The following is a 27,132-nucleotide window of genomic DNA, read 5'->3' on the forward strand; positions in this document are numbered from 1 at the left end:
TATCTTGTCATTTACGCCTTAAGTAAGTTCCATATATAAAATTAGATGAAGCAGCAGCACTTCCAGCAAATAATACAAATAAAACATAAAAATGACAGCAGTACAGTACAGGGTGTGTCCATGTTCGGGTTCTTAACTTTTCCTTTTCTGTGTTCTGTTTTCTTCTCCCTTTCATTTCTTTCTCATTCTCATTCTTAATATGCAATATGTATGTATTTGTGTGTATATATGTATATATTTATATCACCTAATTTGATTTTATGTTTAATTTTCTTCTGTTTGTTTTTGCTTGAGAGTGGGTGGCGGAGGGGGGGGGGAGTTATGCGAATAGTATTCGGGGGAAACTGGAATTTTGCAGACCATTCTCATATGATACGAAATGCAGTGCTGCCACCCTACACACACACACATACACACACACACACATGTGCTTGTAACATTGCGCAAAACAAAAAATAAAAAGTGAAATTTACATAATAATTAAGTATGTACAATGATTTGTTAATGCTCTCCGCCCACGCCATCGCCATGCACGATGCACGATACACGCTCCCTCCTGCTGTTGCCACACTGCATGCATCTGCTTTAGTTCACATAAAACTGCATTTAAACTGTATTACAAATAGTCATACATATATTATATTATTATATTGGGGGACTCGGAGCGGACTCTCTCTCTCTCTCTGGTCTCCTCTGTAGTACGTTGATTTCTGGTTTGTTCACTTTGAGTTTCTTTGCTGCATATTTCTTTTGTAATATGTAGTATTAGTAAGTGGTAGAATTTTAAAAACTATGCTCTCTATATATTAATATATATCAATCAATGTCTATACGTACGCGTGCATGCACCACACACCATTCTCTTGTTTGTAGTTTAATGTTAGTTTATGCATTTATTATATATATATATATTTAATATACGATAAACCATAGCGTGCGTATGCATATGGATGTGTTAGTTACGTTGCTCTCCTCCTAACGCCTGCTCTTTCTCTCCATTTCCTCCATTTATTAAATTTAATACAATAAGTATGCTGTGTGCTTGAATTCTCTTTCTGTCTCTTCGCTTTTCTTATCCTTCTTCTGCCTAGGCGCTCTCCTTTCGGTACTCCTCCGGTACGGTACTCATGCCCTGCTACTGTTGCGAAACGTCGCACTCGATCGTGTTCGTTCCTGCTTCGGTTCTGCTCCTGCATCTGCTTCACCTTTGTATCTTTATCGTTATAATTATTATGTGGCTGCTGCAATCGCTTATTCTTAGGCTTTAGTTTATATATTTACTATTTTTAGATTTGAGTGAAAAAATATACAGTTGTTATTGTATTGACTGTTCAGTGATGCCCACATATGACATGTGGCCTGTGGCTCTGGCTCTGGCTCTGGCTCTCGCCTTCTCCTGCTCCTTCTCCTTCTCTGGGAAATTCTCATTCCGCTCTCCCTACGCATAGCACAGCATAGCACATACAGGTCACACAGGAGGCCTCCTCTTAAGTAAATGTACATTATTTGATTACATCCATATCCGATCCGGTCTCCAGTCTCCTTCTCCAACTCCGGCTCCGGCTACTTCTCAGTCGACTGCCCCGCGGCGCGGCCAGTAGTAGGACGCTGGCAGCATTGTCGTATACTACGCAACGGCTGTCGTCGTTCCTGCATTCGTTGGCGGTGGTGCCGCCGCTGGTTGCGACACGGCCGTGGCCGAGGCCGCACTCGCTGAGGAGGAGGAGGATGGTGGCGGCGCTGCGGATGCAGCTGAAGTGGCATTGCTCAGGCTCCCGCTGAGGTTCGAGGACACCAGTGCGGCTGTGGCGGCGGCTTTGCTCACCTGCTGCTGCTGCTGCTGTTGCTGCTGCTCGGTGACCGATGGTGGAGTTATGTGTGCTGCTGGCGTGGTCGGGGCATTGTTCATGGTGGAGGTGGACTGGCTGCCTAGGCTGTTGCTGCTGTTACTGCTGCTGTTGGTGGTACTGTTGTTGGTCTGGTTGCTGCTGGCCGTCCCGCAGCTGTTGCTGTTGGTGCTGCTGTTGCTCACGTCGTTGAAGGTGGCTGCCGGCGGCAGCTGCTGGCTGCTGTTGCTGTTCTCATCGTTGATCGCCGAGGAGATCATTCCGCTGCCGGATGTGGACAAAGTCGTGGATGTGGCTGCTGGCGAGGGCTTGACATCGGCGCCACTCAGCGGCTCAGCGTTTGGTTCTCCACTCCCAGACTCCAATTTCACTCCGCTGCCACTGGCTGCCGCTGCTGCTGCTGTTGCTGCGGCGGCTGCTGCTTCCGCACTTGCGGCCAGAGCTTGATTCTCCGAAGGACGCAGCTGCTGCAGCTGTTGCTGCTGCTGACGCTGCTGCAAGAGTCTGAACTCCACGGAGTGCATCCGGCTGGCTCCGCGCGACACGCGGTACAGCACCCGGGAGATGACCAGGGCCACCTGCTGGTCGAGAATGTGGGACATGACCAGCCCTAGGAGCCGCTGCTCCTGCTGCATGAATAGAGACTGGTTGTCCGGATGCTTGGCCAGGTGCAGCAGAGTGCCGGCCGCCCGCCGCAGCATGTCCAAGCTGGTGCCCATCGAGTCGGGGTTCTCTCGCAGGAAGTTGAGTCCGTGCTGGTTGGCCACGCCCAGGGCCGTCTGCTCGGCCTGCTCGATGAAGGCCACCAGATACGAAATGCATGGCGACTGCAGGGCCACCGTCCGCGCCATGGCACTGTCCGCTGCCGCCAGGTAGTGCAGCAGATTCACAGAGAACTCGCGCAGCACCTGGTCCTCGTTGCGGCACAGGTGGCGCGTCAGCACCGCGCACAGCTTCTCGAGGCGGGAGAACGGTGGCGTCGCAATGACTAGGTCCACGTTCGCATCCGTCACGCACAGCTTGCAAAGCGCCTCGAGCGCAAGGCGCTGCGGGGAGAGCGCAGAGTTGGGGCCGCACGAGGGGAACGGGTCCTGGCCGTGGGCGCTGGGACATACGGCCCAGTGAAGCAGTCCGTCGATGAGTGGGCGGGCGATCAGCTCGTCGTAGCGGGAGAGCTCCAGGTGGCCGGCTATGTTGGCCATCGCCACCAGCATGTTCTCCCGAATAGTGATCAGGTAGTCCCACCACCACTCGCGCTCCCCCTGCAGCGAGCTGCACGAGTCGCTGAAGTCGGTGTCCTCCTCTCGGTCGTAGTTGCGCGTCTTGGGGGTGCGCCGCAGGTGCTCGTGGTTCAGCAGCAGCAGGCGCCCCAGGACGGCCAGGAATCGCGTCGACTTGGCCAGCACCGTCTCGTTGCCGGGCACGAAGGTCAGATTGCGGAAAATGTTCGAGAGAGCGATGCAGCGGCGAGCAAGCGAGTCCTGGCTCTCGTTCACCAGGTAGAGCGATGCCTCGTCCCGCGTGTAGCACTCGTCCTCGTAGCTGGAGTCGCGTTTCCGCTGCAGCACTTGCGCCGCATCCCGCACCGTCCCTCTGGGATCGAAGGCGCCCAAGGGCGGGGAGGCGGAGGCTATTCCGTTGGTTAGACGCTGCTGTTGCTGTTGCTGCAGGCTGGGCGACTCGATCTCCATGTCGACGGCGCGACAATCACTGTCACTGGTGTCCGTCGTCCCGGAGGTTCCCGGTTCCTTTTTCACCTCGGCGTTTGGCGGGGCGATCTCGTCAGCCAGCAGCTTGGATTTCTTGACACCGGCAGATCCTTCGCCGGCTTCACCACTGCTGCTGTCGCCGCTGACCAGGCGGCGCTTCTTGTTGAAGGACTCCTGGAGCCCATCCTCAGTGCTATTCGTCGTGTTCTCCTCCTGCTTGATGTCCGGCTTGGGGCTGGTGGCCGTGTCAGTGTCCTGCCGCGTTTTCGCCTTCTCGGAGCGGACATAGCGTGCGAATGGAATGTTTACGATCTCAGACTTGAAGACGTCGATGATGCCGTCGAGGGGATCTGGCTCAGTGAAGCCGTAGGTCCAGGCATTGCTGCCCACCGGCTCCAGCTGTTCGTACAGCCTGTTGGTGTCAATGTCCCACGCCTTCTGGCGCTCGTCCACGAAGATGTCCTGCTCCGCCGCCTGAATGCGCACGGGCACACCCTTCCTGGTGACCATCGTGTAGTTGGGCGTGAAGGAGAGCAGCAGGGATCGCTCTTCGGGGTTGGGTTGCACTCTCACCTGGCCCAGATCGATGCCTTCGTCGGCGTCCTCGGAGTCGCTGCCGCCGTTCTTCCGGTCCATATTCTCGTAGTGGCGCTTCCGGTTGTAGCTGCAGATGCTCCGCACACACCGCGTCTGTCGTCCGCCCCGCACCCTGCGCTCGAGGCCGCCCGTGCACATCACCGTGCCACTGTCCGCGTCGTCTTCCGCCTCGTCCAGTGGCTCCTCACAGCGTTCGTCGAACATCTCGGCGAGATTCTTCTGGAAGTGCTCCAGCAGCAGCGTCAGCAGGCCTGGCAGATTCGAGATGCCGAAGAATTGCACCGTGGAGTCGTCGAAGAGCAGCACATTGAGCACGTCCAGGGCCCACGTGCACTCTGTCAGCAGTCCGGATCGCATGGCCATGAATATCCGCCACGGATCCACTGGGCACACATCCGACTTGGTTAACCGCTTCCTCCTGTACAGCACCGGGGTCGTCGACTCCACGCTGTCGTGCGGGAAGATCAGCTCCTTCTTCACCAACTGAGCCCCAGGACCGCCTACGGGCACCTGCGGAGCATAGCCGCCGGGCTGCTGCTGTTGATTGGGCGGCAGCTGGTGCTGATGCTGGGGGTGCTGGGGATGCTGTGGATGCTGTGGGTGCTGCTGGTGCGGATGCGGATGTGGATGCTGCTGGTGGGGAGGCGGCTGCTGCAGCGGCTGCGGCATGCCCGGACCGACGATGGGCGGCTGTTTCTGCGGAATCATTCCAACGCCGGGTGCCGGCTGACCGACGGGCTGGCCCACCGTCTGAGATGGCGGCGGTGGCATGGCATACGGTGGCTTCACCATCCCTCCGGGCACCTGGGGCATGCCTGGCGAGGGGATGCCGCCTCCGTGTGGCGGTTGCTGGGGTGGCTGCTGGCTTCCCGGAGCCTGCTGCTGGGGTGGCATGCCAGGCATGCCGGGCATCCGCTGCTGCTGACTTGCCGGGCCAGACGGGGGCCTCAGCGGGGATCCTGGAGGAGCTATGCCCGGCTGCGTGGGCTGGCTAGCGTTCATCTGGGCCCACTGGGGAGGCGCCTGCGGCTGCTGCTGGCCGGGTGGTGCCACCTGCTGGTATGGTGGCTGTTGTTGTTGCTGCTGCTGCTGTTGGGGAGGCGGCGGCGGGGCCTGCTGTGGCGGATACCTGTGCTGCTCCCACTGGGCCACTCCTGCTGGCTGTTGTATCGGCGGACCGTGCGGTGCCCCAGGCGGAGGTGCTGCCCCGCGGGGCGGAGCACTGCCCCAGGACTGAGGTGCGGGAGAGGTCGGGTACTGGGGTCGATACTGCTGCGCACCGCCTTGCCATGCACCTGCGGACGGAGAAGAGTGGCGTTAGTAGGACACTTCCCAGGAGGGACCATTTGTCTCTGTCCGGAACATACCGTAAATCTGTGGTCTTGCATTGTAGCCTGGATACGGCTGTGGATCCTTAATGAAGTCGGGATGCCTTCGCGGCTGCGGGCTCTGCAAAGTCAAAGGCGGATTAGCTTCAATTTAAAAGGATGTAATGGAGTGCTGTCCTTAGCCTTCCTAGGCATAGAAGGCGCTCGTAACAGGTGTTCACTAGGAACTACAAGATGCCCGAAACTGACTCCCCCAAAGGGCTGTGGGGAGAGCCAAGTATCTTGTCCTGATCTTCGGCTACAGCCATAACCCAACCCAAGCTAACCCAATGGGGTGCTCACCTGATCGGGTGGTGGTCGATAGTAGTCCTGCTGCGTGGGTGTTCCTGGTGCATAGCCGCCAGTGGGTGGCGCCACAGGCGATCCACTCGTGGGCGGCCCACCCGCAACTGCTTGCGCCGGCGGCTGGGGCCCCCCTGGCGGGGGCTGACTGTACGGCCGACTGCCATAGGGTCCATACTGATTGGCACCAGCCGGTGGACTGTATGGAGGGGGAGAAACCAAGAAGATGAGGATCATTAGGGGGGACTATCGTATCAATCCTGATCTTTTCTCGTCCAAAACTGAGGCTACAGTACAGTGTTTAAGGGTTTTGTGTGGCGTGGCGTGGTGTGACGTAGCGTTGTGTCTTTGTGGGTGGAGGGTCTGGTCTGGAGAGAAAGAGATGTACAAAATGGTGGCACTCACGCTTCCCCCTCCGGCCCGTAGGGAGGGTACATATTGCGATTCTGTGGCGGATACTGTCCTTGGCCCTGTCCAAACGGCTGGCCAGGCGGCCCCGTGGCATTGTACTGATCGCTCGCACCGTACTGCCCATAAGCTCCTGGTTGTGATGGATAGGGAGAGCCTGAAACACGTTCATAATTATTATAATCAGGACAGAGACCTAGATCTAGATCTAGAATAGAATATAGTTGAAATTAAAGAACATATAATACTCAAGGCCAGGATATAATAGTTGCCGCCCGCCTGGCAAAGGATACAATATCTATCTGATTTCAAAAGCAGTGTCTCGACATGCATCTTACGCACAAAATACTAAATCAACTAGTTAATTATTTGGTTAGTAGTTAGCTAGTTAGTTGGTGGGAACCACATTCAGTCGTTAGATGTTAGATGTTAGATGATGAGGCGCGTACAAAAGCCAACGAAAGAGCAAACGAAATGTGAACAAGAGTGTCTGAATTTTGGATTTTGGTGGAAAGAACGGAAAAAGAAGAGATGATAGGTACGAAACAAAATAAAAGATGATTATACCTGGCGTTCTAGACACAGGCGTTGGATAAGCGGAGCCACCTTGCGGATAAGGTGCTCCTGCGGCTGGGCGCACGTGCTGCTGCTGCTGCGGCAGGTGCTGCGGCGAGGGAGGCACCGGCCCAGGCCCAGGCCCATGTTGCTGCTGCTGTGGTGCACCCGCCGGTGGAGCACCCGGCGGCTGGGGTGGCTGCGACTGCGACTGCGACTGCTGCTGCTGCTGCTGTGTCGGCGGCCCGGCTAGGCCCGGATGCTGGGGATGCTGCTGCTGCTGCTGTTGCTGCTGCGCGGCCGACTGCTGGGTGGCGTGCGGTGAATGGGGAGGCGGCGGTGGCAGGGCCCCACCCGCAACAGCAGCAACAGCAGCACCACCTGCACTTGCACCTGGACCAGGACCAGGGCCAGGACCAGAGCCAGGACCAGCGCCAGCAATGGGATCCTCGAAGGGATTGCTCACACTTATATTATCGCCGACGGCGGCAACAGCTACGGCGGCGCCTGAAGCGGTTCGTTTCGGTTCGGTTCGGATGAATGGTTGGTTGGTTTTGGATGAATCGATTTGAATTGGAATTGGAATTGGAATGAATGAGTCAGTGGAATCACACAAATGAATTGTTGTTGTTGTGGCGTGGTTTTGTGGTTTGGTGGTTTGTGGGTGAAGTGAAGATAATGTGAGCATCGTTGTGGTGGTGGTGGTGGTGGTGGTTTGTTGGTGATGTGATCGAGTGGTTTAGTAGTGCGCCCACACGCAAACGTTACAAAAAACATATAAATGAATAAACAAAATATACACACATGAAATTAATAAACAAAACATATAAACGCAAATATACATATATGTACAGGGCATGGTATGGCAGGTACAACAGAGTGCAGGTTAGAGGTTACAGGTTACAGGGTTACAGGGTTAGAGGGAGGGATGTGGGACATGGAGGCTGAGAAGAAGCATATCGTCTAGTAATTTAGTTATAATCAGAAGAAAGAACAATGATAACATGGATACACGATAGCAAAAAACAAACAAATGAATCCCAGAAATATACTGTAAATTATACCCCGAGCATACACTAGAGAGAGAGAGAGAGCGGGGGCAGCTCTCGATCAGCTCCGAACTCTGCGTAGTGGGAGTGGGGGCTAGGATCTGCTCTTACCGGGATGAGGTGTCTGCGGGTTATTCTGCGAGGGCGGGCGCTGCATCTGGCCAGCCGCCGCATAGTCCGGCTGCGGCCCGCTGGCGCCCACGGGATACGGACTGCCGCCCACCGGATAGCCGGCATAGCCATCGATCGCGGCGTTCGGGGCGGCGCCTGGCGGGGCCGGGAATGAGTCCTGCGAGTTCGACGAGCCTGTCGAGTTGGTTGTCCCAGCATCCAAATGGCCACCACCGATTGGTTGCAAGTTGTGTGTGTGGGAGGGTTCGTTTTTTTTTTTTTGTTCGTTGTTGTCGTTTTTCGGGTTTGTTCGTAAAATGATGCGAGGAAAAGGTGGTGAAAAATATTTTCCATTTTCAACGACAATCGCACAACGGAGGAGGAGTACAAACATAAAATGAATAATAAAAAAAACGAACAGAGAATCGAAAATTAAGCATCGAAAGAGTAAACGAAACGAAAAAGAGGGGCGGGGCACCACCGCACGCGGCAGGGCAGAGACACTTACCTGGCGAGGGGACGGAGGCGGCCTTGACCGTCTTCTTCTTGCTGCCGGCCTCCACCTGCTGGATGATGGGCAGGGGATCGATGTCGCCGCGGTCAAAGTGGCACTCGAAGGTCAGCAGATTCTTGGTGTAGTGCTTCCGCAGCGTGTAGGCCGCACTGCTGCTGGCCCCGATTCCCAGTAGTCCGGCAATGTCCTTCCAGGTCTTGCTCTTGGTCACCTGGCACAACGGGAGAATCGTATGGGGGATATGGGGATCATTAGTTGGGGGTTGCTTATGGCTGGACGGATCGGATCATAGTCATATCACTCAAGTGTCGATCGAAAAAAGAATCAAAGAAGGAAGGCAGGCGAGCAAAAACAACTTGGGCGGGGGGGGGGATGCATTCTCGGCAATGGAATAGGAACTACGGTCTACATGGGGGAGGGGGAATCACAAACTACTTACAAAACGGAGGAGTTGGAGGGGGGATGGGATAACTACTGAATAAATAAGGAGAGGAGAGCACTGAAGAACGAACAGCAGGCGATCGAGGGAGATAAATCGAACTGATTCCAACCATCGAGATGCTTTCGATTAATGCGTGCAGAACAGTCCAAAAACGGAAAACGTATACTTGAAATCATACCGAAATGAATTTAGAAACAAACCAAAAGAAAAGTGGAACATTTGAAGCATGCCGGAGATATGAGATATTTGATATAATACTAAACGATCTGAAAACTAGTTTGGATTAAGAATGAATTGAGTTTGGAAACGTTTGATTCTTAGAGCATGCTGTCTGTCTACGGGCTGTAGTAAAATGTTTGCCGTTTGTTATATCTTGAATCGAAAAGCTTGCACCGTGGGCTAAATCTTGTACGCAGGATGCAGCTATAATTTGGATACACTTTGGATCGGAGGCTGGAGCCGGGTCTAGATCTGATAGGGTGTGATTGATCGAAGCCGAAGCTGAAGCCGAATCGCAACATGTCTATATAGATATATATTTGTGGTACATATTGTTGGTGGATGGATGGTGGACATGTATCTTTTGATTTTGGTTCGTGTTAACTACGTTGGTGGTATTTTTTGGTTTGGTTTTGGTTTGGTTTTGGCTGAATTTGGTTTTGCTAGTAGTAGTAAATCTAAAAAGAAGTTAGTAAAAGGAGTTACTACGGCACCTTGCATACCTCGACGAATCCGCCACGTTCTTTTACATAAATATATAACCTATATAAATCGAGTGGCTGTTTTGAGATGGTTGGACAGGCGGTGATCGGCGTCCGTCGCTCCTCCATGAACGACCGCAGCTTGTCCAGCCATCCTCGCCTGTCCGGATTGTCGTCCATTTCGTACAGCTTGCACAGGGAATCCGACTTCTTTGTCGTGCTGCGGAAGGGCTCCTGCTGCACGGGCACGTGGCTGTTGAACACCTGCTGTGGACGGATGGAGACGGATACATTAATTTGGTTCCCATTCGAGCGATATGCGATGGTCTCATTGCTCTCCACTTACCGGGCTGCCAGCGGGACGCGGCCAATTGGGTGGCGAACTCATGTCGAACTCCTCGCCGGGACCGCCGCCGCCCGGATGCATCACAACGGGATGCGGCGACGTACTCGGTGGGGCTAAATGACTTTGGCTATAAGGATCATTCTTGCGCGACTTTGGTGTGGTGCATTGGGGATCTTCGCCGGATGCTGGGTGGAACAAAGGAGAACAGAATCACAAATTAGTTTTGCAACTAGCAAACCCCCGACCGCCTGCTTCTTTTCGATCTTTCGCCCCACTCACCCGCTGATGCATTCGAGAGCGTGCTCTGTTGACTGACTTCATCCATGGGCGTCCCATCGGGACCAGTGGTGACCACCGCCGTGACCGGGTGCAGCCCGGAGGCGCCTGTCGGGCCGGAAGAGCTTATCCCGTTGTCCTGCGATATGTGCTCGGGGCCACCGCTGTCCGGGCCGCCGGGCGGCTGTCCCTGGCCCCCGAGCATCGACTGGGGCGGGGTGCTCGTGGGCGGACCCATGTTGGTGGGCCCGTGCGGCGGGCCCATGTGGTGGGGCGGACCCATTGGCATGCCAGGGTGCATTCCGGTCGGCCCGTTGCCGTAGCCTTGCGGCACGCCCTGCTGTGGCGTGGGGCTGCCTCCGTAGCCACCTTTGTGCTGTAAATGCTGCTTCAGATAGTTGAGTGGGCGTGGCGAGCCACTGCCTTGAGGAGGCGGTGGACCCACCACCGGAGGCGGCGGAGTGCCCTTGCCCTGCACGTGATTGCCAACCATCGTACCGCCCGGTGGAGCACCGGCTTGTTGCTGCGGCGACGGCGGCACCCACTGATACGGCGGATATTGCCCGTGTGGACTTCCGCCGCTGTGATTGGGCATGGAGCGTCCCGGATAGCCGCCGCCCTGGGCTCCAGTTGGCATGCTGTTGGCTCCTCCGGCGCCTTGGCTGGTTGGTGGCGGTGGGGGTCCGGTTGCGTAGGCCCCCGGCGGATACTGCGGCCGTGGCGGGTAGTTGCCTAAAAGTTCACCAAAGATTATAAAATGTCAGAGAGAAGATGGGACGAAAGAGTCTCGGGCTCTGATCGTACCTGGTGGATATTGCTGCGGCTGCTGCGGGGGATAGCCTTGCGCTCCCGGACTCTGGCCCGGTCCGCCCATCTTGTAGCCTCCGTGCATGTGCGGCGGCATCGGGTAGCCCCCGCCGGACGCACCCTGAGGTGGAGGTGGGGGCGTGCCCATGTTGTTCATTCCTTGACTGGGCGGCGGGCCCGGTGGCGGGGTCTGTTGCGGCGAGTTGCTCGCGGATGAGGCGGAGTTCGAGGCCTGCTGCTGCTGCTGAGATTGCTGCTGAGGCGGCGGCCCGCCGGGTAGACCCGGATGGGGGGGCATTGGTGGTGGACCGGCTCCTACGGGTGGCTGCTGCATGGGACCACCGCTGCTCGACTGGTTGCTCGCCGGACGCGAGATTGGATGATTTTGTGCTGCAAGTGGCAAGTTTTCATAAGATCTGCACACAAATCGAACGGAGTCCTGGTACTTACCCACTGCTGGGGACATGGAACGCGACCCGGATGAGCCAGTGGGTGAGGGGGTGGGCCGCATGACTTGCTGGGGATTGGGTGTGCCGGGAGGACCGGAGCCCATGCCACTGTGCGCCCCGCCGCTAGAGCTGTCGTTGCTGTTCTGTCCAATCAGCTCCTGGAACGGGAAGCGTAAAAAAAGAGCGGGAATCAGTACCGTTGTGGATTCAGGAATTCAGTTGAGTGCCGGCCATCGCCGGCCGGCCGGTAGTTTTTATTTATTTAAATGAAAGTGATAGCAACTACGAATTAGTCGAGCGGCAAAACAGCAATTAACTTGAAAAGAGATCATGTGTGCACACATGCGCGTTGCATACACAATTAAACCTGGTGGATGTCTGAATGTGTTGGTTGTAAAACCGATTCGAGCGGTAAATACCGTAAACATACATATTTATGCCAATCAGATGTTATCCCCCAAATGGCAGGTATGGGGTGGGGTGGGGTGGGGTGGGGTTAGAGCGGAATACCAAATGTTGTTATTGTTACGTAGCGGAACAGCAGAGAGCGACGGAGAGCGGAGAGCGGAGAGCAGAGTGTGTCTGAATAATCTCAATCATTGGGAGTAAGCGAAACGGATACAATTACATTCTTGTTGCGCTCTGCTCCCCCCGTCGCCTCCCTCGATATCGACCTTTTCTGACATTGCCAAAAGGAATTATTATACCTCTCCTCCTCACACTTACACAACTTATGCGGCCACCGACACGACACGACACTCCCTCCTCGTGCAATTATAACCCGGTCAGAGTCAAGAGGGGAAATTCTCATAAACGCCAAATCTCTCGTAGCAATCACAAACACAACTCTTGCAGCAGAGCAGTCTTCAACAGAAACTCGGTGCGATGCGACACGACTTTAACTTTTTTGCCGCCTTATAGCTTATAAGAAAATCAAGCAAAAGCTCCACACCGCAGCACCGCCACAAACAATTTCAGCCAAGGAAGCATACACACACAGTCGTACCTACATACACATAAAGCTTAAGTCGACAGCAATTCGAAATACACACGCACACACACACCCCAATATAAGCACAGCAAGAGAGAGGAAAGCAGCAGGCAGCGGACAGCGACAGCGACAGCAGCAGCAGCAGCAAGAAAAATACAGCGAGCTCTGTTCGTTTTGGTATCTGAGAAATTAAGTGAAGTGAAATGAAATGTACGACGACGACGACGACGGCAAAGGCAGCACAAGGGGAGGGGGCACGGGGCATAAAAGCTATGTGGAACGAACGACAACAACAACAACGACGACGACGACGACGGACGGCTGCAACTTGAAGCGCTCGACAGAGGGGAGAGACGTAAGACAGGGCAAGTGGCTGTGTGCTGTGCTCAGCTCTCTGTGGTAGTTATGGCGCGCTCGAAACGAACGGCGAACAGCGAACGTACGATGACAAAGACGTAGATAAGGAACAGAAACATGCACACAGATACACACACACACACGTACACACGAGTATAATAAAATGAAATAAGCAACGGCGTCGGTCGCCAGTCAGCCAGCCAGGCCATTCGTATTCGTTTCTTCGCTCGTTCGTCGTCAGAGGGGAGCCAAAATACGTTGAGAGTGTGAGAGAGCGTGATGTGAGCGAGGGGGGCCAAGGGCGGCGGAAAAGGCAACGGCAACGGCGACGGCGACGGCAACGGTGATGACGAGAATAGCAAGCAAGCAGAAGCAGGGTCGCACGAAACGCGAGGAGAGGGGACGCCAAAGGCGAGGCAAAGGCCAGAGATAGAATGCTTTGTGCGCGGATAGCATAGCTGTTGGTTGGAAGGGGGGAGAGTGGGAGCGAGCAGCGGGCAATACGAAGGCGGCCCACGTTTGTAGTTGAGTATGCGTGTCTGTGTGTAGAGTAGAAAAATTACTTGGAAGAAAAACAAGCGCTGCGGGAACAACAACAATGAAATCATTTATAACGAAAGAACACAACAAAACAGAATTCGCACTCGAAGTTCAAAATAGCAAACTAAACTTGAAAACGATCCAAAGCCCCCGCCTTCGCCGACCCTTCTCCAATCGCTCTATTCCATTCTTCGCCACCCATGCGATTACAGAAAAATGTTATTAAATTAACTGTTGTGCTGTGGGTGGGGGAGGGGACGAGTGAAGTAAGGCCACCTCACGGTGCAGGAGAGATGGAGCGCGCTTATAAAGTTCAGCAAAGATTTTCGCGCCAAAAAGTAAGAGACTCAAATGAATGAGGACCACGAGGAGGACAGAAAGGGTTCCGTTCAAGTGGAGTTTGTATTTCGAACACGATTCGTTTTGTCTCTTCTCTCCAAATGCTAATGATGGAACCCCACTTCAGATCACATCCTCTCATCTTTCCTCAAGATTGGCGGCATGATGTAGCGCCTTTTGCAACAATTTTTGACTTTAGTTTTTCAAAAGCACTTTAACTCTTCTTTTTTTTATGCAATGTCATTTAAATAAAGAATGTACAAACACACACACACACACAGAGACAGGTATTTATACTGCGTGCCCATGTGTGTCCGTGTATCTGCCCCAGAGTTGGCCGTCAGCTGCTGCCACACCGCCGCTGGGACCTTTGTGGCTTATCACCTTAAAACCTTTAGCGATGAATGTTGAATGTGGCAGGCCAGGTACAAAAACCAAAAACAAGGCTAACACACACTCACATGGTCTCTTGTTATGTGGCGAAACGAAACGGGGGAAAGGGAATGAGATGGAGATGAAAAAGTAAGAGACTTAAATGCACAAAAGGAGCTGCACACCGCACCAAGAGAGGGGAATTTATAAACACCCAGCAAAAGAGAGAGACAGGGAACAAGTAATAAACTTTGGGATACGAGTATCATAAAAAACAAGAAGCGAGCACACGAACACTATCTTTTGATACCCTTTTTGGCCAAGTTTTGTATAGACAAATGAACCTGAAAATTCCCTTGTTGTATGATAGTGATTACTACCATTTTGATGTATGATATGTCGCTTGCAACCATCTGATCGAGATAATAATACCCTCTTCTGCATCCCTACCTCGCACACTAGAACTCAAACCTTCATAAGGGTGCGCGAGCAGAGTGCAAGATTGACTTGAAGCTGGTGGGGTCGCGACTCGCGACCAATACCAAAACCAACCATAGAGTGAAGGAGTGGGGGATCAAGAGTGCAGGCACAGCTGAGCGGTTGCGAAAACAGCGACAGACAATCAGACTGTCGTTTATTAGAGGGTGTGTGCGTGTTCGTGTGCGTGTGAATGCATGTGTGGCTGTAGGAGTGGAAGCGGGATGCAATTTCTGTTTGTGCTTGCTTGAAAATTTTATGAGCGAAACGAAAGTTTGTGTGGCTCTGGCTGTCTCTCCGCAACTTTTTCATACATATGAGTGTGTGTGCAAATGGCATCGGGGAACGCCAACAACAAATGTATATACACACACACACACACACTGCCAAACAGAGAGTATACCATCAGAGAAGTCTGTTCGGTTCGGTTTGGTTCGTTTCGTTCCATTCGTTTTGCAAGCACACGATGACTCCCCTGCTCTGACCACTTTACAGCATGGCAGCAGACGTGACAGACTGACAGACAGACAGACACAACAGTCCGCCAGCCCGACAGCAGTAAAAACAACAACTGCAAACCACTTTGTGCACAGACAAATGTCCCATGAATCGAGTTGGATGGAGCTCCCAGCGCCAGAGCCCCAGTCAGAGCCGGAGCCAGAACCGGCAGAGCCAAAGCCAAAGCTCCCCTACTTCTCTCCCCGCTCCAACTCGACCCGGACCCGACATGTTCGCTTCGTTCGTTTCGTTTCGTTTCGTTTCGTGGTGTGTATCCAAACGAGTGAACTGAAAAACAAGCAAACGCACATACACACGCGAACGTGAGTATGTATGCGAATAAAGGCACACAGAAAATGAAGAAGCAGAAAGGCAGCCGCAGAACTGAACGTTCCTTTTTTTTATATTTTATTTTTGCCTCTTTCTGTCTATGCCTGTTAAAATGAAAAACGATGATGATGCCGACAACAACGGCAGCAGCAGTGGAGCCAGCCCCAATGAGTGGAGCACTAAAAATCCCAGTAACAGCAGCAGCAGCAGTTACAACAACAAAAACAACAACAGAAAATGTGACAGAGAAAAACCGGCAAAATTGTTCATTGGCGGCGGGGCGGCCATGTGACGGGTCTTCTGGGGCTCAGTGCTGCCGGCGGGACTCTCCAAGTGCAGCTCAGGAGCAGACCTGAGCAACTTTGCTGCAGGGATGGTCGCGTGACAAGATTTTTCAGGCACAGTTTATTTTCACATAAATCGACAACTTTTCTGGTTTCCCGTGAGTGCGCGCTCCCCTTCCACTCAGGTCACGCGCCCACCTCTAGTACTTTGCTGCACCAAAATTTGGGTAGCACGAAATGAATGCAGTTGGCTGTTGTTGGCTGTTGGATTGCTGTTGAGTGCCGATTGCCTACAGAATCTGACGCAGAGCAATCTTGAAATAAGTTTTGAAGTGGGACAACGATGGCTATCAGGATGGGATGGCGCTCTGGAAATCGATGGAAACGTTACTGCAGGTTTAAATCATCACATAATGCTTGCATGTGCATATGCATTCTTATGAAACCATTTGATACAACGATTGCAAGAGACCGCAAAATGTTGGCAATTTTAGTTGCCGAAGCGGGAAATGTTCAGTAGTTAAATATTGCAATAATTTTTTTGCCAGTGTACACACACACACGCACACATGGAATTTAAAGCGGCTTACAAATGCAATATTGAATCAGCGAGGGCGACAGTGGAGTGGAAACGGACTCATGTTGTGCCGGATTAAAATGGCTGGGCGGCTGATTACAGTTCTTTCCGCTCTCTTCTGTTTGTTTTTTGTCGCAAGCGACATTAAAAAGGTAATCAACATTTCCCAGAGGGGGCAGGAGAGGAGGGGGAGATGAAAGCTCAGAAGGGACAGGAGTCTCACTCTTCCAGCGCGAGCCAGAGTTTTATTTGCGAGCGAGGGAGAGGGCGTGTAGAAGAGTCACGTGCTCCAGCAGTGATGGATTGAAGATACAGAATTGGAAAGAAGCATGTGCACGATGGGATGATTTGAAGATGAAAGGATCCACAAATCAAAATGATATGCAATGAAAAACATAAAAATATAAGCAAGACCCGCTAAAAACATCCAACAGCAGCAAAAACAAAAAGGAAAATGGGAACAACAATGACCTTGGCATTGACCCAAATATATATGGAAACAGACAAAGCTCTGTGTGTGATCTTGAGCGTAGTGTAGTCAGTGTGTGTGTGTTTAACGGTGTATGCACCAAAAATATAAAAGGAATGAGTGGAGTGGAGGGAAAAAATAACCAAAATACAAAATAAAGAAATGGCAGGAGAATGAACAACAGCAACAACAACAGCAGGAACAGCAAGAGAAGAACAGCAGTGAGTGGGCGCAGGGAAAGGCAAAGGCGGTCGCGGACATGCTGAATGAAAAAAAACTCACACACAGACCCAGGCCAGAATGTACATACGCAAGGTATATATTATAGTAGGTAAGATAGTCCCTACTCTTCAGGCACCGTAGTTGTTATTAATTCCAGAGGACCCTGAAACATATCGCCTGTAGTTCGGACAGAGACACTTGGACTGCATCACCCTCTATTTAATATACCGTGGACAAACGTACAGCATGCTGGAGATGTCCCCACGATAGCCGCATATTATCCAACAAAAAACAACAACAAAAACACACTAAACTCTTAGAAAACAGACTAAAACAAATCAATCGAAAATGCTCATGACACGTGCATACCATACACGAGGTAAAGAGGGAGAGGCGTGACAGGAGGCAGACTTGCCGGTGATGCGAAAAATAAAACAAAAGACGAAAGGGAAAAAATGCCAATGGCAGACGAGACGCAAACGCAGCGACGCCGCCACGCAAAGAAATAGTAATCAAAACAAAATAAAAATCATTAAAATTCATAAAAAAAGACAGCGACTACAACAACAAGAACAACAACAACGATAAGAGCAACAACAATTTTAAAGTTGTACGAGGAACGGAGCGGGGAGAAAACGAACGGGATGCGATAGCAGTTCAAGTTCAAGCGATAGACAGAGACGGATGGAATGAGGTTGGGTGGGGTGGTAGGTGTTTAACCTAAAAGAAAATTCGTAAAACACAAACAAAAGAGAAGAGGCTGAAAGGGGGGGGTAGGGGGCTACCAGCCAGAGCAGAGCTCAACCCAAAAAGTGATGTGAGTGCGAGCGGGTGAGTACCGTACCCCCTATAGTACATATGCGAGTGCCATCCCGTGGACAGGCATAAACATTTGACCTGCCTGTGCATGGGCCTGTGCCTGTGCCTGTCCGTATGAGAGGTACAGAGAGTGTGAGTGAGTGGACGGGTGCTGGAGTGAGGCGAGTTGAAGGCAGGCAGGCAGGCGGCAGGTAGAGTACGTATGAGTGTGTGTGTGTGCTTCAGTGACGTCACGAGTCAAGTTCACGTGCTGTTCACGCAGCCCCAGTTTATTGACCCACTTTCGATGTGTATTATCTAGAAATGCCGCGGAGGGGGTACGGGTACGGAGACGGAGACGGTGACGGTGACTCTGGCCAGGCAAACCAAACCAAAGCATTCAATGAATGAGTGTGTTCTTTCCCCCCTTCAAAATGTTCTGTGGAACGGAATTATCATCGTCTCTGTGCTTACCTGATGCGGCGAGGGGGATGCCTGCGAGGGCTGTGGCGAGGGACTGGGCGCATGGCCTGGACTGCTGGGTGGGGGTCCTCCGGCGGCGGCATGCGGCGGAGGGGGCTGCTGTTGTTGTTGCAGAGGCTGCGGCACATGGTGCGGGGAGGCGGGCGGCAATGGATGTCCGGGACCAGGACTGGGCGAAGAGCCGCCGGGCCAGGGCCGATTCGGTTCCGGATACTGCAATCGAATCATGATTAAGCTCTAGTTGGATCCCAAAAGAAGGGCAATGCAATCGTCTCACCTGGTGCGTCGAGTAGGCAGTTCGATGATTGGGTCCCGCGGCCGGCAGTCCAGGCGGAGTGGGGTATCGTTGCGGGTACGGCGAATATTGAGATGTTGGCGGTGTGTTCTGCTGCGGCTGTTGCTGTGCGGCGCCCGGCGGAGGTCCTCCCGGTCCCGCGCTACCAGGCTGCTGACCCGCCTGCTGCTGTTGTGCCTGTGCCTGCTGCTGCTGCGGCGAACTAGGATAGGAACCTGAATTTTGACCGTGAGCTGGCGGATAGGGCGATTGACCCCTGGAAGTGTTCGTCTGTGAATGGAAGAAAGGGATGAGAGACGGAAATTAATCAATAATAGTACCCAGTGTAATCCTTTCAAATGCCATGCAAAATAATTCTAATAAGAATCGGGAGAGCGAGTGAGGGACAAAACCCCACACATGGGCGTTTTAATTACAGCCAGTGCTCTCCATCCTCTCCCTTTCGCTCTCTATCTCTGTCGCTCTTTTGCAATTCATCAATTATTTGCGTTTGCATTTCATTTTGTTGTTGGCTGTCTGCGTGCAGAGCACTGCACATTCCGTTTTATATCGTACATACATATATAATTTTAATCGATATTCCACAACCACATCCCATCCCCCCTCCCGTAAATGCGCAAGCACCCATGCCATGCCGTGCCATGTACAGTAGCTGCTCGCTAATTGCAACTCTCCCTCTCTCTGTCTGTCTGTCTGTCTCTAACTGCGTATGGGAAAATTCCCGCAATTAAAACTGGAAGATTAATACTAGACAATAATTACAAACAGATGACCCAGGGAGCAAGTGGCTCTAATTATCTGGCGCTCACTGTAGTACATTCGTCCAACACACACACAAACACACACACACACTCATACGTAAGTTGGAGAGAGAGGAGTGGAGTGAGAGAAAGCGAGACAGCGACAGTGACGCACAGTCCTCGGGTGTGACAGTCACAAATGCGCAGATTAAAAAAGAGACAACTCTCAAAAAACGCTCAAATATGCTTCTGCAAAAGCAAACTAAATGCTGGCTGGCAGTAAAAAAGTTGAAACATTTACCGCTATAGCTACATTACGCACACGCACACACCCGTGACATACCCAATCAGTGAAGGAGCTAGCTATCCTGAAGGAAGGCATAACTTAGGACAGTCGATTGCCTCGCCTGACCCGGCGCACCCTTCCTCCCCGTGCAAGGGGACCCAAGAAATCCACTTGAGCGGAATATAAAGTGAAACTTATGCCGGGAACATGCACATGCATGTATGTCCAGGACCAGCTAACGACAAAGTTGCAACAAAGCAAGCAACCTACGAGACGGAGACACCTCGGAACGTCGACGTGGTGGCAGGCAACTGGAGTAGGACGAGCCCAGTAAAAAGAGCTTGGGATGCCATTAATGAAAGGATTTTCAACTTGACGTAGTGCGACAAGGCACAAATACAGACATGTCCTGACATGGCAAGGCACAAACACACTCGCCCTCGCAGATAGTATGTATGTGTACATACATGCAGCACTCACACAAATGTTGCTGCGAATGCCAGCCCCGGAGTAAAATGTGGCAATAAATCTAATGGAAACACACAGCCAACGAACAGAGCCCAGAGCACAGAGCACAGAGCCGGGCCAGAGCCCCACGCCAGAGAAGAGAACCCGGGACCAAAGCTAAGGGAAAGCAAAGGCAAAAGCCAGATCTCGTCGTACCGGCAACGAGGACGGAGGACAACGCCAACAACAACAACAATCGACAACGACGACGACGACGACGGTCGGTCGGTCCACTGCAGGCGGCGGCAGGGTGACAGGAAACATGAATGGATGGTTTTCGTACTCAGTGTGCAAGAGAGAGTGAGAGAGGCGAGAGTGTGCGTGACTGTATGTGTGCGTGTGTATAGCTAGCCAGCCAGGCAGTGAGAGAAATAAAGTAAAAAAGGGAAACTCATCATGGATGAAAATCAAAAGCAGAACTGTGTACGAGCGAGTCGGCAGAAAGGGAACGACACGATGGCCAGGCGGCAGCGGGTAGGAAGGAACGAAGCTGAAGTGGAATTTGAATTAATGCAGCAAGGGTCGTACGGTACACACTCACACACACACATACATATATGAACGTAACGAACGAATGACGGTTGGCAAGAACGTCGGTCGGAATTACGTTCGAGAGTGTCGGACCAGCAGCAGCAGCAGCAGGCAGAAGAAGGGAGAGTGGAAGAGGGGAGGGGAGCTGAGCTGCCAGAGATGGGATGGTGCTGATGATGGTAGTGGTGGTGGTAGGTTTCCCAGTTAAAAGCCGGCCCTGTTCGGGACCGAGTTCTGCCACTGCCAACAGCACAGCTACTGCTACATGTATTTTATAATATCACGGGGAAAAAACAAAGCGCAGCAGCCGTGGAAGGCACAGAGCCGGGGGAGACAGGGAGTGGTCCTGTCCGGGGCTTGGGTTTATAATTTCATAACCAACAGACACAAACACACGCACACATACACATACACATACACCCACAGACAGAGAGACATACAAACATACAGAGAGACGGGAGCGCTTGCATAAATTGTGAAGGAGGAGGGAGAAGAGAATGGAACATAGTAAATGCGATTTTGAAGCGAAAAAGGTAAAGCCGGCAGCAGTTGTAAGGGTTGCCAGGCCATGCCACGGCGCATTGTGTGGGAGCAGAGGGCAGGGCAGGACAGGGACGTCCCAGCAGGCCGATGGCAATGGGCGTACGACGTGCAGAAGGGGAACGATAGAATTACGTGCAGGACTCGAGTGAAAATAATTTGAAATAGTACAATGTGACAGACACTCTCCACATCCCCCCCCTCAAACACTGAGCCACAATGCAGGCTGAAAATTATTAATTGCAACTGTTTGATAGCAGAATAGAATGAGCACGAGAGGGTGGCACAGCATAGAAGAAGTCTGCGCCTTGAGCTTACCCAAGAGTCGAGCCCAAGAAGGCCGACCGCAGAAAGGGAAGCAGGAACACAGGGACAATAACAGTAAAGGGGGCGAAGCAGTTTGCTTTTTTTATGCTGCTCCACTTTTTGTAGGTCAAACTTTAAAGGCAGACCCCCCCGCCCCATAAATTCACATGCCGGCACACACAGACACAGAGCTCAAAACTCTCCGCCACCGCACGCCACACAAAACACCCGACCCAATAAACGTCTGCCCAAAAAGAAGCACAAGAGGAGGACGAGGAAGCAGCAGACGCGAAAAGGAACAACAAAGATACACCAGTGAGGCAAACAGCAACGGTTAATGCAATGAAGAGGGAGCCCACCAAATTCAGCAACAACAGTTAGGACAGGACAGGCCACAAATATGGAAAAGCGTGGCAAGTGGTGGTGGGAGACACCAATATATGTACCAAAAATAAGTTTACGAAACTTAAAGCTGCCTAATATATGCACACACACACACATAGTATGTACTGCACTCTCATATATGTACGGTTATTTGCTCGCTGCACCTGTTGACCCCACAAGGGGGGAATCCTCTTTGGTTTGGTGAAACGTCAAGGATTCTCCATCGCGTTCTTGAAATGAGAGAAATGCACCAAAGCTAACGGAAGAGGAAGAGCGCACTTGAAGAGGCAGAGACGGCGGCAAGGCATTCAAAGAGACGACTGAGGCGGCATGTCATAGTCGACGAGCCCTCCTCCTCCTCCTTCTCTTTGACTGTGCGCGGGGTCTCGCTTATTTTTTGTATTTTTATTTTGTTTTGGTTTCTGCTTCCTCTCCACAGCTTGCCGGCTCGACTCCCCTCCCTCTCGACCATTTCAGCTACCCCAGTTCCCAGAGAGAGAGTCAGCTGTGACAACAACAAGTTTCTCTGTTATTGCCTTTGATTACGGTGCGGTGCGGTGCCTACTCTTTCACATAGGTACATATATGTACAAACATATGTGTGTCTGGCTGTATTTATTGCATGCACGCGTAAGTCACACTCTGCACACTCACGAACACACACACAAACACATGCCTACTTGATATTGGATAGCAGCAGTATTTTACTCTTTTTATCTCACAATACACTTGCACACATAAATATCTAAATATGTACGTATGTATGCACATACATATATCATCAAAGCTCTCGAAGGTCGCATCGCACCGCACCACACCGTACCGCAGCGACTCGTCTCGTCTCGCACATGTCTAAACCCTAGCATTGCTTTTGATTTGTATATTCACATAGATTTGTTTATATTGCTCTGGCTAATCGTCGGGCCGCATCAAAGTTCGTTGACTCTTATCCGCGAGACATCTCCCATTCATGAAAACAATCGATACGATCCGATTGCAGTGGAATAATACTATTTCACGGGGGAGAGACGACTCATTCCGGGTGGGGTGTCATTATGTATGACTTGTGGAGCCATAAGCCATACAACTCGTAAAAATTATTAACCGGTTTACATTTCACATCGAAACGTGATGGTTTCTCACGTGCCTCGACGCCAACACACTTTATCGCTTGGCGAAACTGATAGTAGCTCTTCGAGAGGTGGGGTTGGGTTCGGGTTCATTTCATTTTAAGGGGCATACTGCTGATAGATAAAAGTTTGAATTTAGTCCACTTCATTCCATGTTGTTTGGGAAATAAAACCTCCAGAGGATTCCAAGCTTGCTCGGCTCATTGAAACTAAAGAGATGCTTCGTCCAGGCCAATGGTTCCTTCATTGTGTTTCTTCAAGTAACTTCCGCAACAATGCAATAAGGAAGGAAACCTTAGACCGTTCAACCATTTCAAACGAATTCCAATGAAATGCCATTGGAATTGCCGTAATGAAGCCACAAAAAAGTGAATGGATGCGGATGCCTCAACATTTTTCGGTTACAAACTCTTTCTACTTCTTCCACTTCCACTTCTCCTTCTTTTGCAACGTTCTTTTGCGGTCTTTGTTGTTATTGTTTTGTGGCGGCAAGTGCCGGCTCGTTCTCCCTCTCTCCCACTCCCACTTCCAGTCTCACCCAACAGCAACCGGCACTTAAACGACAAACTGTAGGGGGAGAGAGAAAGGCAGAGGGAGGGGAAGGGGGAAGGTGACGGGCTACATAACGAAAAGGCGCGGAATATACATGTTGTATGTGTGTCAGTGTGCCTGTGTGGGAGCGAGCAGCAGGACTTGGTTGAATCTTTTTACCAAACTCTGAATGAAGTGCGACCAAGACGACGAAACCTTAAAAACGTAACAGTAAATATTGCAGCCTCCCTCCAAATTCACACACACACACACGCGCACACCCACATTCAACCCAGCTCCAAGTACATGTGTACAAAACGTGACGAGCCCCTCTCTTGGAATGAGTTGGAGTGGGTCGAGGTGCAGATAGCGCTAGCATAAGGCCATTTCTCGTGTTTTGTATGCTGTATTCCGCTATCTGCGTGTGTGTGTCTGTCGAGAGCATGGGGTCGATGGAATCAAAATCAGTGTCAATGTCAAATAAGCTCTTAACAAAAAAAAGAAAGGAAGAGAGCCCCAAGAAAACATAAAAGAAAACTCCCCACCCCACCCGCACACTTACCGGTGGTGGCGTCCTATACTGCTGCGACGGCCCCAATTGTGGACTGTAGGGTCGGGGAGGCGGTGCCCAGCCGCCCTGTTGCGCTCCGTACGGCGATGGCTGATGCTGCGGCGGAGGCGGTCCATGCCCTGGTGGAGGAGGCGGGGGTCCGCCCGCCTGTTGTTGTTGTTGGGCTGCTGCTGCCGCCGCCGCTGCTGCCGAGGCTGCTTGTTGGGGATCGTAGCTATTCGCATAGCGGTGCTGCGGGGGCGGCGGCGGATTCGAGGACTGCAGCAAGGAGTTCAGCGTGGGCGTGGGCCCCTGCGGCGGCTGGCCAGGGATGTAACGTTGCTGCTGCTGCTGCTGTGGCGGCCGATTGGGAGAGCCTCCCGCACCCGGCGGCTGCTGCTGCTGCTGTTGTGGTTGCTGCTGCTGCTGATGGGGCTGCGGGAGCTTGCCGCCGGGCGGTGGCTGGCCGTAGCGGTAGGGATCCATGTTGGGGTCGCCAGAGTGGTACCGTGCGTAGGCAGGATGAGCGTGGGGCGGTGGCAGGTGAGCCACTGCCGCACCGTACTCGTCCTTCACGCCGGGCGCATGCTCAGGTGCTCCTGGCGGCGGCGCCGGCCCGCCGTGATGCTGCATGTGGGGCGGTGGCGGCGGATGCTGCTGCTGCTGTTGTTGTTGTTGTTGCTGCTGCTGCTGGTGCAGATGGTGGTAGTGCATAACCGCCGCCGGGTCCGGTGGTGCACCTGGTGCCGAACCAGGCGGTGGCGGGGCGCCGTAGGGGTGCGGCACTCCGACATTTTGCTGTATGATCGGATCGCTGCCGTTGTTGTTGGGCGTGGGTGGGCCGGAAGTGGGTGGCGTGGATGCGGAATTGGCACCGACACTGGCACCACCTGCACCACTGCTGGCTGCCGCTGCTGCTGCGGCGGCCGCACTTCCAGATGCCGAGGGCGGAGCAGCAGCGGGGGTTCCGGCCCCAGCACCTCCCTGGGTTGACGGCGACTTTATTTTCTCATTCATGGCTGCTCATTTGCTGCTGGCGGTGTGGCTGTGGGGGCTGGGGAGGACCCGCCAACAACGCTGACGCTGATGATGACGACGACTTCTCCGACGACTGCAGCGGCAAATTTGAGGTTATGTTAGCTGCAAGTTATCAAAGACTTTCATTAGTGCACTCTCGTTCTACTCTTTCATCTTCACTTAATTTTGATCTAACTAATCCGAGCACGGGACACGAAATCCGAATATATTGGGAAACATAAATTATTTGTATCGGTTCATGGCTGTGTATTGAAAAGTCCGCTACCAACACCGACACGAACACACCAATACCACAACAACATTTATTTCTGCCGCGTACGGAGATTGTCGTGCGTTGACAACCCTGCCGTTCGCTCACTCGCTCGCGCTCGCTCTCTCTCGCTCTCTTGGCTTGAGCGCAGTCCACAAACAGTTCCTCTCTCTCTCTCGCTGGCTCTCTTTACATTTGGCGGCTATACACGCACACGCCGTCTCCGTCTCACTTGCACTTGCCGCACGAGCTGGCTCTACATGCATATGTCGCTCTCGCTCTCACTCTCGCACTGATGGCGCTATTAGTTTCTGTGTGAAACGAACGAATCGGGCAGTAATGTAATGATTTTTTCGTAATTATTTTCTATGCCGAATTTTCGCGTTTATGTAGCGCACCCACTGGCTCTGGACATGGCTCCGTCTCCGGCTCCTTGGACAATACAATTCCCAGCTCCCGCGGCATTTGTTAACTCATCCGACTTATAAATAATTGCCAGCAGGCGTACAGCGACAGCCGCTTTATTTGCTGTTTGTTGCGTACACTCTCTGCCTCTGCTGGTGCTGCTGACGTTTGTCTTCGTCTCGCTTCTGCTTCGCTTTTTGGGAAGAAGTCTTTTGCGTTTTCTGCGGTTTTTCGCTTGCGACGCTCTTGATGATGATGATGATGCAAGGATGTGCTCCGACATCCAATCATGGACACACAAATGGACTCTTTGCAGAGCAGACCAATGCACCCAGCACCAACAAAAGCAGCATCGGCTCTCGAATTAACAATTTTTCACTCGCCTGTGGGCGAAAGTCCGGCGGCGGAAGATTGTGGATCTTTTGGGGGGATTTTTTGATGATTTTTCTTAACTATACAGCTAATACACGCACATACACTTACACATAGAAGAATATTCACGCATTGACGACCCGTCCATAGACTGGCTATATACTGAAAACGAACTCGCGCGAGAAGACGGGGACGGGGACTGGGACTGGGACAGGACAGGGCAGCAAGCTCGGTATAACGAAACGAATTTGAAGTGTATGCAAGTCTTGTCTGGGGCTGCGCTGCTGCCAAGGGAATTTTTTCGCAAGGCCTTTGGGCTTGCAAAAACACTGCGGGGGAGGGCACACTCACTCGCGGCTGATCACCAGATATCCCCTGCACATGTTGCACATACTTTTCTTTATTAATTCAGTGTATTTCACTTAGTTTTTAAACAATTTCGCAGCATGACGACGAAGCGAGCCACATACAAAGCGATTTTTTTTTGCCAATACAACGAGAAAGCCCCGGCGGACGAGAGCAGAAGCACGAAACGAGCTGCTTTAACTTTATGTTTTACTTGCTTGTTTTATGCACAATTAAACCACTATAGTACACACAATTGTTGGATTTTATTTTTTCTTAAGCAGCGTGGACGCCATATTCTCGTGTATTTTAAGTGTTTATTTCTACACATTAGCTACACATTTGGTACACATTTGCTACATAATGGAAGGAAAAAGAGGGTATGGACAACAGGCAAAAAATGCAACGAGTACAAGGTAATGTAAAGTGTGTGATAAAGTGTGCCCGCAGTATTCTTATATATACCAATTTAGTATATTTCTCCTTGTGGAGCCGAACGCTTCCAGGTGTTGCTGGCCATGTTGAATATGGCAAAGGCCCCTTATTAGGCCCCTCAATTAATTTAACTCAGAGGAAACCCCACTAACAGATAAGATTATCTACTAAAGAATCCACTGTTTTTGTCTATTGGCCATACCCTTTTTTGTAGACCATTCAAATTACGACTCATATTTTCGTTGCAGGGAGAGCAGCAGTATGACCGT

At 52.0% G+C, this 27,132-nt stretch overlaps 1 protein-coding gene across 12 annotated transcripts; it reads right to left on the minus strand.

Moving 5' to 3' along the window:
* Positions 1-350: 350 nt before the first annotated feature.
* Positions 351-26,766, minus strand: LOC108155637 (trithorax group protein osa). 12 transcript variants are annotated; one of them, XM_033390241.1, is made up of 16 exons: positions 25,705-25,982; positions 24,031-25,158; positions 18,496-18,783; positions 18,210-18,431; positions 11,483-11,639; positions 11,030-11,422; positions 10,229-10,957; positions 9,950-10,134; positions 9,616-9,870; positions 8,456-8,671; positions 7,947-8,181; positions 6,799-7,293; positions 6,229-6,388; positions 5,824-6,022; positions 5,521-5,602; positions 351-5,448 (listed from the first exon to the last, which is right to left on the minus strand). In XM_033390241.1, exons 2-16 carry the CDS (start codon positions 25,033-25,035, stop codon positions 1,628-1,630), a joined length of 8,442 nt encoding a protein of 2,813 aa, XP_033246132.1. In that variant the 5' UTR covers positions 25,036-25,158; positions 25,705-25,982; the 3' UTR covers positions 351-1,627. The 12 variants fall into 12 exon arrangements, with proteins under 12 accessions (XP_033246132.1, XP_033246136.1, XP_033246131.1 ...); XM_033390240.1 differs by lacking the exon at positions 25,705-25,982 and adding an exon at positions 26,683-26,766 and having other exon boundaries at positions 596-5,448; XM_033390239.1 differs by lacking the exon at positions 25,705-25,982 and adding an exon at positions 26,435-26,763 and having other exon boundaries at positions 596-5,448.
* Positions 26,767-27,132: the final 366 nt, after the last annotated feature.

The sequence above is a fragment of the Drosophila miranda genome, chromosome 2 (assembly GCF_003369915.1).
Source record: "Drosophila miranda strain MSH22 chromosome 2, D.miranda_PacBio2.1, whole genome shotgun sequence".
Taxonomy (NCBI): domain Eukaryota; kingdom Metazoa; phylum Arthropoda; class Insecta; order Diptera; family Drosophilidae; genus Drosophila; species Drosophila miranda.